The sequence below is a fragment of the Portunus trituberculatus genome, chromosome 49 (genome assembly GCF_017591435.1).
Source record: "Portunus trituberculatus isolate SZX2019 chromosome 49, ASM1759143v1, whole genome shotgun sequence".
NCBI lineage: Eukaryota > Metazoa > Arthropoda > Malacostraca > Decapoda > Portunidae > Portunus > Portunus trituberculatus.
Genome location: NC_059303.1, coordinates 18,005,709 through 18,018,208, shown reverse-complemented (window position 1 = coordinate 18,018,208; position 12,500 = coordinate 18,005,709). Strand labels below are relative to the sequence as shown.

At 42.5% G+C, this 12,500-nt stretch overlaps 1 protein-coding gene across 16 annotated transcripts in view; it reads left to right on the top strand.

Moving 5' to 3' along the window:
- The window catches only part of LOC123499386 (serine/threonine-protein kinase tricornered-like), a 193,822-nt gene that overhangs the window by 93,628 nt on the left and 87,694 nt on the right, over positions 1 to 12,500 (top strand). For 3 of the 16 annotated variants that reach the window (XM_045247322.1, XM_045247321.1, XM_045247317.1), the window contains exon 1: positions 4,467 to 4,612. The exons of 10 other annotated variants lie outside the window; for them this stretch is intronic. Coding sequence is in view for 2 of the 6 variants with exons in the window: in XM_045247323.1 (XP_045103258.1) it covers positions 5,262 to 5,313 (52 nt within the window). In the remaining 4 variants the exon portion in view is untranslated. Of the gene's footprint in view, positions 1 to 4,466; positions 4,613 to 4,908; positions 5,314 to 12,500 lie in introns of those variants that run through there. 3 more of the 16 variants (XM_045247323.1, XM_045247324.1, XM_045247318.1) reach the window with 3 other exon arrangements.

Genomic DNA, 12,500 nt, shown 5'->3' with positions numbered 1-12,500 from the left:
TTTTGTTCCTAACACCTAATCTACTTAGAGAGAGAGAGAGAGAGAGAGAGAGAGAGAGAGAGAGAGAGAGAGAGAGAGAGAGAGAGAGAGAGAGAGAGAAAGGAGGAAAAGATACAGGAAACAAAGGAGGAAATGGAAGAAAAGATAGGCAAGAATAACGGGACGGTAGAGAGAGAGAGAGAGAGAGAGAGAGAGAGAGAGAGAGAGAGAGAGAGAGAGAGAGAGAGAGAGAGAGAGAGAGGAAGGAAAGCAGACAGAATACCAAGAATAAGGGAAATTAGGTTTACCAAGATGTGTGTGTGTGTGTGTGTGTGTGTGTGTGAGAGAGAGAGAGAGAGAGAGAGAGAGAGAGAGAGAGAGAGAGAGAGAGAGAGAGAGAGAGAGAGAGAGAGAGAGAGAGAGTAATGGGTTTTTCCTTTTTTCCCTTCTATCTCTCGGAAGGGAAAAGCAGAGGCTGTGTTTAAGATACCTTCAGGTCTGAGAGAGAGAGAGAGAGAGAGAGAGAGAGAGAGAGAGAGAGAGAGAGAGAGAGAGAGAGATACTAAAGAATCATAAACATGTGAGGAAATTAAACTATTACTACGTTCGTTTACATTAATTCTCACCACCACCACCACCACCACCACCACCACCACCACCACCACCACCACCACCCTGTTTATTTTGTTCCGTTGCATCACGTCAGCTGTTTCATTCTGTAACTCTGAACAATGTATGTCTGTTATTTATGTTTCCACCTCCCCCCTTCTCTTTCCCCTCCTCTCCCTCACCTTCATCCCCTTCCCTCCTCTCCCTCACCCTCATCCCTTCCCCTTCCCCTCCTCCCTCCTTTCCTTTTTTTCCAGAGGCCACGAAATAGTAAATAAATCTTTGTAATGATTATATAACTCTTGTGATGAAGTGGCTTAGCTCTATATTGCTGGCAGACCCGGTGCTTGTATGCTTGTTAGGTTGTCGTTAGGTTGAAAAGGTGATGTGGCGAGCTGGGATTTTCGCTTTTATTTGGGACTTCGTTGTGATTCCTGGGGTGGTTTCTGAAGGCAGCCACAGGAGTTCCCAATGAAAGCAAGGCCAGTGTAGTGCATTTCAGTTAACAAGGTCATTCTTTTTCTTTTGTTGTTGTTACTATGACTTTTATTTGGCTATTGATGTTGGTACCTTTACTGCACCACCACAACCACCACCACCACCACATCGCAACACTCCACACTACTTAACAAAAAAAAAAACTATATTCTAAATCCTTTCTACTCTCAGCATCACTACATTCAAAACAATCTACGTAGGTGAAGCGAGGCGTGTTTTTAACCCCTTCAGTATCATGACGTGTTTTCGTATTCATTCTGCTTCATATTTAGCGATTTTATACAGCTTCAGAAACTTGTGAGTCGATTAAAACAGTGAAGACCGGCCATTTATCGTCCGATCGCACCCAAAAATCGAGGTAAAAATGAGTCCCATTACTGAAGAGGTTAAAATTTCCTACGGTGCTAGTAACAGATTAACAAAACTTGTACAATATTAAGGAGAGAAACGCATATGAGGACCCTGCTCATCATATGTGTGGCCTTGGGGGATTAGTACTCGGGGAGGAAAACGTTACTGAATACTACTACTACTACTACTACTACTACTACTACTACTACTACTACTACTACTACTACTACTACTACTACTACTACTACTACTACTACATCCAGTACAAAGCCACGACTGGGCACTACACAGACAGGTCCTCCTCCTCCTCCTCCTCCTCCTGCAGAACCTCTGTCAGTCAGCACGCGAGAAGTCTTACGGGGATTAATTACTGAAAGGAGATGAGAGAGAGAGAGAGAGAGAGAGAGAGAGAGAGAGAGAGAGAGAGAGAGAGAGAGAGAGAGAGAGAGCATCTGTCTTCAAGGTGACGCAAGAGGCTGCTACATAACCCGTCGGAAGTCCCCCCCTCTCCCCTCCATCCCACTCTCCCCCTCCCCACTCACTCCACCTATGCCCACCTCTCCTTTCTTGGTCCAGGTGTTCAGGTGGACAGGTGAAGTAGTGAGATATTTCCGGAGGTTTTAGGGCGAGCTGGTCACCAAGACACCAAATATCACCTCACCTCACCTCACTAAACTTCGCTTACCAAACCTTACCTCACTAAACCTCACTTCATCAAACTTCAGTAACCAAACCCCATCTCACCTCATCTCACGTCACCTCAAACCTCACCACACCATAACTCACTAAACCCTCACCAAAACTCACGATACCTCGCCAAAACTCACGAAATCTCACCAACACACACCAAGTCTTGCAAATACACACAGGAATTTTACTAAAACACCAATTCTTACACCAAAACGCACCAGAATGCACCAAAAACAGATCAAATCACTCACCAGGACACAACCGTAACTCACCAGCGAATTATAAGGAGACACACCCAAATTAACCCTTTCAATAGCCTGACACATTTTTACCTTGAGATTTGTGTACTATTACGCCATTTTATTGACTTAGGAAGTGTCTATGGAGGTCACGAGATTAACCCCTTCAGTAGCATGACGCGTTTCCGTATTCACTCTGCTTACTATTTGGTGATTTTATACAGCTTCAGAAACATATGTAGGGATTGAAATAGTGAAGACTGGGACCATTAATCTTCAGACCTCCATATATTCTTGCTAATGTCAATAAAATGGTCTAATCTTACATCAATAGCAAGGTTAAAATGTGTCACGTGTCCCAGTACTGAAGGGGTTAATGGCCAAAAGGATCTATTTTAATCCCTCACACAAGTTTCTGAAGCTGTATGAAATCAGTAGATAGTAAGCAGAATGAATGTGGAGACACGGCATGCTACTGAAGGGGTCAACCGAAAGACAGGAATGGATACCAGATGAGCTATGAATTACCAGTTACCACCAGAACTCGCCAGAACAACCAATACGAAAAGAAAAAACAACATTAACCAGACCTCCAAGAACACACACACACACACACACACACACACACACACACACACACACACACACACACACACACACACACACACACACACACACACACACACACACACACACACACACACGAAAACTTACTAAAAAACGCCCAAAAAACACCAAAAACACGTTAAAATGCATATCTATTACTCTTAAAAAACTAGAAATTCACATAAAACCCTTAAATTTCACTAAAATAAATAAAAAGAACAACAACACACGCTTAATTCTCACAAACACCACCAACCAATACTACACACACACACACACACACACACACACACACACACACACACACACACACACACACACACACACACACACACACACACACACACACACACACACACACACACACACACACACACACACACCCGGCCCGGTAGCTCAGTGATTAGAGCGCTGGCTTCACAAGCCAGAGGACCGGGGTTCGATTCCCGGCCGGGTGGAGATATTTGGGTGTGTCTCCTTTCACGTGTAGGTGCTGTTCACCTAGCAGTGAGTAGGTACGGGATGTAAATCGAGGAGTTGTGACCTTGTTGTCCCGGTGTGTGGTGTGTGCCTGGTCTCAGGCCTTTCCCAAGATCGGAAACAATGAGCTCTGAGCTCGTTCCGTAGGGTAACGTCTGGCTGTTTCGTCAGAGACTGCAGCAGATCAAACAGTGAAACACACACACGTTCCCTATGACTATGCCTCGTATTCTCAAACCCTTCTGTCCTTCGCCTCCACTATGTCAAAAGGCTTTATTTCAATTTACACGAGTTTTCTGAGGTAATTTGTGATTCTAGAGGCAGAGTGACAAGATTTTTACATTATTAATTGGAGAAATACTCTTGAAATCCCCGCTAATCACCTCTGTGGCCCTTGAAAATAGTCGTGGTGAGAGCAAAGCGTTTCTGATTAGGGACCTATACCTGAGGGTGTTCAGTGCCGGTTAGACACTTGAACCTCTTTGCTTGAACCTCCCAGCTGGCATTTCCTTCATTGGCGCTAGACAGAGACAGGAGCCAGACCGGTAACTCCTCTCCTTCCCGCGGGATTCACCTGTCCTACCCATTGCCTGGATTGACTGTAGAGGTGAACAATTTTTCTCCTAACCCTTGTGACGACGTGCTTCCCAGGTCCTGTCTGCGAGGCTGTAGCGGCGTACGAGACCCCGCCGTGCCCTACCTTGAGTCTTACGTCGGGGCATCACAGGGGCGTCTTTGGGTCATGGGTTGTGTGATAAGGCTCGTGTGGGGTGGTGGATGCCAGAGGGTGCTAGACTGATAAACAAACATAGGTAGGGAGATGGACAGGATGGAAAGCACTGTAGCGATTAAAATATCATGTATGTCTCGTTTTTTATATGTTTTTCTTTACGTGTTTTCATTCCACCAGTTCGTTGTTCTTTTGTTCCTTCGCCACTTGGTCTCGTTGGCTCCACAGACCCGAGGTAAATTAGTTGTTGGCACCTGGCAGCGTCCTCGAGGTGGCCCCAGGTTCCCCGCTCACACGGTGCTCAGGTGTAGCGAGGCGCGGGTGTGTGCGTGCGTGCGGGCGTCCTTTCACTTGTGTATCCTAGTGTTACTCGTCTAAACCGTCGTCTCTCTCGTAACTCGTGGTTCTGACGCGAGACGAGGACTGAAGTGTGAGTTGCGAGGCGTGTAGTGAAGCTGTGAAGTGTTTTGTAACTCAGACTCAGCTTGAAGGACGAGTGGAAACTGGACAAAGCCAAGAGAGAGGTGTCTGTCTGTCTGTCTGTCTGTTGGTGTGTTTATGTATAAGGAAACGATAAAGAAAAGTACGTAGAGGAAAGAGTTATAAAAAAAACAGAAACCTCTCAATTAGAACTTACTATACAGGTGTGTGTGTGTGTGTGTGTGTGTGTGTGTGTGTGTGTGTATATGTGTGTGTGTACCCTCACTCGTACATCTGTGTCAGTAGTATGTAATGTAGGTGTGCAGACGCGAATGAGTGAGTGAGTGAGATCAGTTGAGCTAAGACTAACCATCCACACCGCACCACCACCAAGCACCAAGACTAAGGAGTAGCACCACCAAGCCACCGTGAAGTGTGCAGTGGTGTAATGCAGTGGTAGTGGTGGCGATGGTGGTGGCCGAGGAGGGACTGGCGGTGACGTGGAGGACTCGGGGACTCGGGCCAGTGAGTGAGGGAACCGTGAACCTGATGGCGTGGTGGTGGTGGTGGCGGCGGTCAAGTCGTTGCACCTGTGTTGTGTGAGGAGCTAAGAGGGTCATTCGCTGTCGTTCCCTGGTCGTTCCCTGCTCCCCTTAGAGATGATGGACCGCCTTCGTCTGCCCTTTTGGCGGGAGAAGCTGCAAGTGAGAGGTGAGGTGACAGGGACGCTGGAGTCGGTGAAGTTTGGGGTACACCTTTGTAAACTGGATAAACGTAGAAATTTGGCGAGTTGTTTTTTCTGTGTTAGTGAGTGTATCGTGTAGAAAGTCTTGGTTTTGTCTAATGTGTGTGTGTACGAGACGAAACGAGACGCTCGGGGCTCCTCAGGTGAAGTGATTAGTAAGACCAGGTGTTGAGAGACAAAGTGAAGGTGTTTATGTGTTACTGACAAAAAACATGGCTGGGTAATAAGTACGGGTAGGCAGGTGATGGGGAACAGTGACAGGTGTTTGGTGTGGAATAGGTGAGATATGGAAATAAACAAGATAAAGGTGTTTGTGTAAGTCCATGGCGTGTTGACAAGCTTCGTGCAGGTGACAGGGAAAACAGTGGCAGGTGTAGTTCGTAGGGAATTGAGGTGAGGAAGGCATGCAGGTAAAGGAGACAAGTGGAGTGATAAGGAAAAGATGTAAATGACCTTAAGCTATATTAATTTGGTTCCAGGAAGGTGACAGGTAAACAAGGACACATTTAAAACCAGGTATGAAGCTAAATAGGAGAAATTATTAAGTAAAGATACACATTAATTACTATAGAAAGTGTTTACAGACTCAGAATCAGACTAAATATACCTTTGCTGAAACGGAAGGTGTGTTTACCTGCTTCCATACGTGATAGTGAACAGAAGGGTGGATAGGACAAGAAGTTTACATAGACAGGTAAGAGAAGGAGGAAAATAAAGGCGATTATGAAGAAAGGTGTGTAAGGTAGCCAGTGTATTAATTAGTGGAAGAAGGTGTTAGAAGAGTGCGTAGGGGGATGTTTGGATAGACAGGTAAAGCAATGAGTGAAGAAATGTGCAAGGTAGACCAAGTATTAATTAGTGAAAAAAAGATATGGAAAGAATGCATAGAACAAGATAATACGCTGAATAAAGGCGGTGATCAGTAAAGAAAGACGTGTAAGATAGCCCAGGTGTTAACTAATAAAGCAAGGTATGAAAAAAAGGCATGGAACAACACGATAAGCTAAATAAGGGAGATAATAAGTGAAGAATTGTATATAAGATCGTCCAAGTATTAGTGAAGGAAAGTGTGTGTAGAGTAAAATAAGCTGAATAAAGGCGATGATAAGTGAAGAAACACGTGTGGCATAGAATTAGTAAGCGAAGCAAGGTGTGTGCGTGAACAAGCTGAATAAAAAAAAAAAAAAACCACGTGTAGGACAGCATTAGTGAAGCAAGACACACATATAGAACAAGATCAGCAGAATAAAGGCTGTAATAAGTGAAGAAACACGTAAAAATATATCAGTTAGTGAAGCAAGATACGTACATAGAACAAAAGAAGCAGAATAAAGGCTGTAATAAGTGAAGAAACGCGTGTGAGATAGTATTAGTTAGTGAAGCAAGGCACGTACATAGAACAAAGCTGAATGAAGGCTGTAATAAGTGAAAAAAACACGTAAAAATATATTAGTTAGTGAAGCAAGATACGTACATAGAACAAGATCACCTGAATGAAGGCTGTAATATGTGAAGAAACGCGTGTGAGATAGTATTAGTTAGTGAAGCAAGGTGTGTGCGTAGAACAAGATCAGCTGAATAAAGGCTGCAATAAGTTAGGAAACACGTGTGAGATAGTCAAATTATTAGTATCTATATAAAAGAAAATAAGCTAAATAAAGGCTGTGAAGATAAGAAACACGTGAGATAGTCAAAGTATTAGTACGTATATAGAAGAAAACCAGCTGAATCAAGATAGTAATAAGTGAAGCAAGGTGTGCGCGTAGAACAAAAGCAGAATAAAGGCATAACAAGTGAAAAAAACACGTGTAAGATAGCCCTAGTGTGTGTGTGTGTGTGTGTGTGTGTGTGTGTGTGTGTGTGTGTGTGTGTGTGTGTGTGTGTGTGTGTGTGTGCGTGTGCGCGCCTGTTAACTCTTACCACCCCAGCGTTTCAATACAGTTAGACACGGAGCCAGGCACAGTTAACACCCGACACAGGAACAGTTACAAGCGTAGAGGTGCATTCATAGCCCAAGCCACCTGTGTGAATCAACAAGCAGGCCGTCACTGGTGCCAACACAGGCCTGCATCCTTGTACCCTTAACCTCTTCAGTACTGGGACGTATTTTTACCTTGAGCTTTGTGTATTAGACGATTTTATTGACATTACGAAGGTTCTATGAAGGTCAGAAGATTAATGGCCAGAGTCTTCACTATTTTATACCTCACACAAGTTTCTGAAGGTGTACAAACATCAGATAGTGAGTAGGATGAATGAGGAAACACGTCATGGTACTGAAGGGGTTAACCTACAGGAAGTGTGTGTACAGGGATATATTTAGGTTATTGTTACTTCTGTGATTTTGTTGTTTTTGTTCGTCTTTGTTTTCTTCTTCTTCTTCTTCTTCTTCTTCTTCTTCTTCTTCTTCTTCTTCTTCTTCTACTTCTACTTCACTTCCACTTCCACTACTACTACTACTACTACTACTACTACTACTACTACTACTACTACTACTACTACTACTACTACTACTACTACTACAGGATGTTACAAGGCTTTTAGAGTTAGGTTAGCTTAGCCTGTGAAAGTACAGGTTATAATAGATAGATCATTGTACAGTTGTTTCTACAGTTAACAGTTACGAGGGTTAGAAAAGAAGGTACACGCGTTTTTTTTGCAAGTTACAGTTACCCAGGAAGGTACAGTTAGGAAGTACCGTTGTGTAGGGGAAAGTTACAGTGGTTTCTATAGTAGTTTAGGGAGAAGGTACACATTTCTCAACATGGTACAGTTAAGGCAGGTACAGTTGATAGATAAAGGTGTTAAAGACGGTACAGTTAGCAAGGTACAATTAAAGCATGTGGGATAGGTACAGTTGTCTACAGGTTACAGTTACAAAGGTACAGTTGGGAGGGTACAAACGTTTCTACAGGCATAGCTATTTAAGGGGGTACAGTTAGGAAGGTACAGTTGTGTAGAGAAGCTTGAGGGCGAGTGGAGAGGAGTGGAGGAGGTGGAGAGGAGTGGAGGAGGAGGAGGAGGAGGAGGAGGAGGAGGAGGAGGAGGAGGAGGGAGAGGGAAGGTCACCGGCTTTCTCAGGTGGAGTGACAGGACTGAGAGTGGAGAAGGCGGGTGGAGTTGACTGACTGACTGACTACTAACTGACTGACTGACTGACTGACTGACTGACTGACTGGTTTAATTGAAAAGAAGGGAGTTTGAAAGAAATGCAAAGTATACGTAGATACAAAATATGAATGCAAATAAAGCTTGTATATTAGTTTTCGAAAGGTAAACACACACACACACACACACACACACACACACACACACACACACACACACACACACACACACACACACACACACACACACACACCCCAGATCAATATAGTTTCTCTCCATGTTTAAGGAAATGCTGTCTCTTCTTAGAATTGAGTGTGTTTTTCTATTTTTTCTAATATAAAAACTAGCTAAACTACCACCACCACCACCACCACCACCACCTACTACTACCACCACCACCGCTATTAGTACTTGCTGTTTTTTTTTTTTTTTTTGGTGTTGTTGCTTTGTGATCAGTTGTTGTTATTCTTCTTGTTCTTGTTCTTTTTTTCCTTCTTTTGCTTCTATATTTCTTCTTTTACTTCTTTCTCACTACTACTACTACTACTACTACTACTACTACTACTACTACTACTACTACTACTACTACTACTACTACTACCATCACTGACGTCACTGATTTCACACATTTCCTGATATAAAGATTCATTCCGTTTATCAGCGTTGCGTCACTCTGTCGTTCCTCCCAGCGAAGGAATGAATATTAATAGCTTGCTGTAGGAAAACATTTACATCCCTGCCGTTCATTCTGCGTCATTCCTTATTCCTATACCCTTTCAGTACCAAGAAACGTTTCCATATTCATTCTGCTTACTATTTGGAGATCGTATACATTTTCAGGAACACAAGTAGGGGATTAAAATAGTGAATACAGTGGCCATCAATCTTCTGACCTCCATAGACCCTTCCTAATGTCAATAAAATGTTTCTAATGGTGTTTAAATCGCAAGGTAAAATGTGTCCCAGTATTGAAGGGGTTAAGCTGTTGCCTCTCAACGGAACGATTATTCAAGGCCACGTGGACGACATAGTTAAGGTTTCCGTGGGTGTGGCTCGGTGTTGTGGACGGTGATGCTGATGGTGATGGTGATGGTTGTATTCTTAACTCCTTCATTACCAGGACATGTTTTCATATTCATTCTGTTTACTGGAAGGCGATTTTACACAGCTTAAGAAATTCACATGGGGATTAAAATAGTTCAGACTGTAACCATTAACTCCTTCAGCACCAAGGCATGTTTTCATATTCATTCTGCTTACTATTTGATGATTTTATACAGTTTGAGAAACTTATGTGAGGATTAAAATAGTGAAGACTCAGGCTATTAGTCTTCTGACCTCCGTAGACCGTTCTAATGTCAATAAAATGGTTTAATGATGCACAAAAATTAAGGTAAAAAGTATGTTCCGCTACTGAATGGGTTAAACACTTGCACACACCTCCACTACTTTCAAAAGCCTTTATTTTAAGTTATGGTGTTTTAAGGTTCTAAAGACAGATTGACAAGATTTCAATATTACGAACAGGTAAACATTCACAGAGAACCCTGCTGCCATTCACTGTGGCCTTTCAAATTTAGTCGTGGTGAAACAGCAAAGCGTTTCTGAATGTGGGTGTGAGTCCTTGTTCAACTATCACTACACTCATGACAAATCCTTCAGTGTCTATAATTTCCACGTTACTCTTTCACAAACACAGAACTCCGTATTAAACTCTTATTCGAAGCGTGAGAACTCCAGTAATTTCCACCAGAATCGGTTAAAACTCCTGATTCCTTGTTAAACTATCACTAGAGTCTTGAAAACGCAAATCTTCCGTAACCCATAGAAGTGCAGAGTATCTATAAAGCTTCCTTAAAGCATGAAACATCTTTTTGACCCCTTGATTACCATGTCGCGTATCCATATTCATTCTGCTTACTATTTGGTGATATTGTACAGCTTCAGAAACTCTTGTGGAGGATTAAAATTGTGAATACTGGCCATTAATCTTCTGACCACCATAGACCTTTGCTAATGTCAATAAAATGATCTAATCGTACACAAATCTCAAGGTAAGAATGTGTCCCAGTACTGAAGGGGTTAAAACGCCAATTAACACCATTCCAGCTGGTTAGACATCCAGAATCATTGTTAAACTCTCACCAGAATCACGAAATACGAAACCTCTCGGAAAACTTTTGCAATATCAATTGGAACACGTTAAAATAGCAAAATCCCACAATCTATCTCCAGAACTTTTAAAAAAACACCATTAACTTTCATTAGAACATTATATAAGTTCAGAAACCTAGTCTAACTCTCATTGGAACCACGAAAATGTCTATCTAGCTCCCAATAACCCCATCAACTGGAACACGTTAGAATTGCAAAATCCCTTAATGTAGTCAGAACTTAGATAACCCTTCCATTAACTTCCATTAGAACATTGTAGAGTTCAGAATACTAGTCTAACCCTCACTAGAACCACGAGAATGTCCTGCTAACACCTAATAACATCCACAAGAACCATCAAAGAAACAACAGAGATCTTGTACCGAGGCATTTAGGTCCATATTCAAAATGCTCTGCTCTCACCATGACTGTTTTCCAAGGACACGGAGATGACTGGCCGGATTTTGAAGAGTGTTTCTCCAGTTAATAATGCAGAAAACTTATCAGTCTGCCTCTAGAAACGTAAAAACGCCTTAAAAATATCGTTTGAAATTTGATAAAGCCTTTTGAAATAGTGGAGGTGAAGCACAGGTGTGTTTGAGAATACAAGACTTAACCCCTTCAGTACTAGGATACATTTTTATTTAACTTTGAGATTTGTGTACGATTAGACCATTTTATTGACATTAGGAAGGGTCTATGGAGGTGAGAAGATCAGTGGCCACAGTCCTCATTATTTTAACCCCCAACATAAGTTTCTAAAACTGTATAAAATGACCAAATACTAACCAAAATGAATATGGAAACGCGTCATGGTACTGAAGGGCTTAAAATCACACGACCCACAAAATATAGCAGCAGTAGGAATAGAAGCAGCAGCAGCAGCAGCAGCAGAAGCATTCACATTACTAGCAGCAGCAACAGCACCCCATAAGTCTTAATACTACAAGTGGTGATGATGCATTAATCTTCTGACACTGACCTACTTACACTGAAGGGAGGTGGCAGCTGAGAAGTGGTTAAGGGAACGAGAGGGAGCGAAGAACAGAGGACTGGGTAGTGAGAGACGAGGCGCGGGGAGTGAAGGAGAGGGAGCGAGAGACGAGAGAAAGGTTGAGATTGATAGATTACAGAGTGGGAGAGAGGAAATAGGTGAGTGAGGGAGAGTGAAGGAGTGATATTGGAGATAAAAGAGAAACAGAAGAGAATTGAGGGAGAAGAAAGAGAGAGAGTTTCAAGAGAGGAATAGACAAAAGAAATGGTTGACCGAGGGAGAATGAAGGAGAATAGAGGAAAAAGAGAATGGGAAAAGAAAAAGAGAGAAGTTCAGGTGAGGAATAAAAGAGAAATGGAGAAGAAGAGACAGGAGAGACAATGGAAGGGGGAACTAAATAAATTGAGAGAAGAGGGAAGTAGAGAAATACTGAAGAAAGAAAACTTGATTAGAAGAGGAGGAGAAATTGATAGAGACAAAGACAGAGAGAGAGAGAGAGAGAGAGAGAGAGAGAGAGAGAGAGAGAGAGAGAGAGAGAGAGAGAGAGAGAGAGAGAGAGACAAAGGAGACAGATTGAGAGACAAGCATAACAGGAGAGAAAGAGTTTGAGGACAGACAGAGAGAGAGAGAGAGAGAGAGAGAGAGAGAGAGAGAGAGAGAGAGAGAGAGAGAGAGAGAGAGAAAGACATAGAAAAACAAATAAAAAGAATAACAAGAGAACAGAAAATAGATAGAAAAGACAAAGAAAATATACAAATAATCCCTTTACTCACTCCTCTCCAATCTCATGGTTTATACGAAGGAGGAAAAAGAATGATGATGATGATGATGATTGCGACAAAGAAGGAATAAAGGGAGGGAAAAAAAAGAGCCAAGTTTGAAGAAATAGATTAAGTT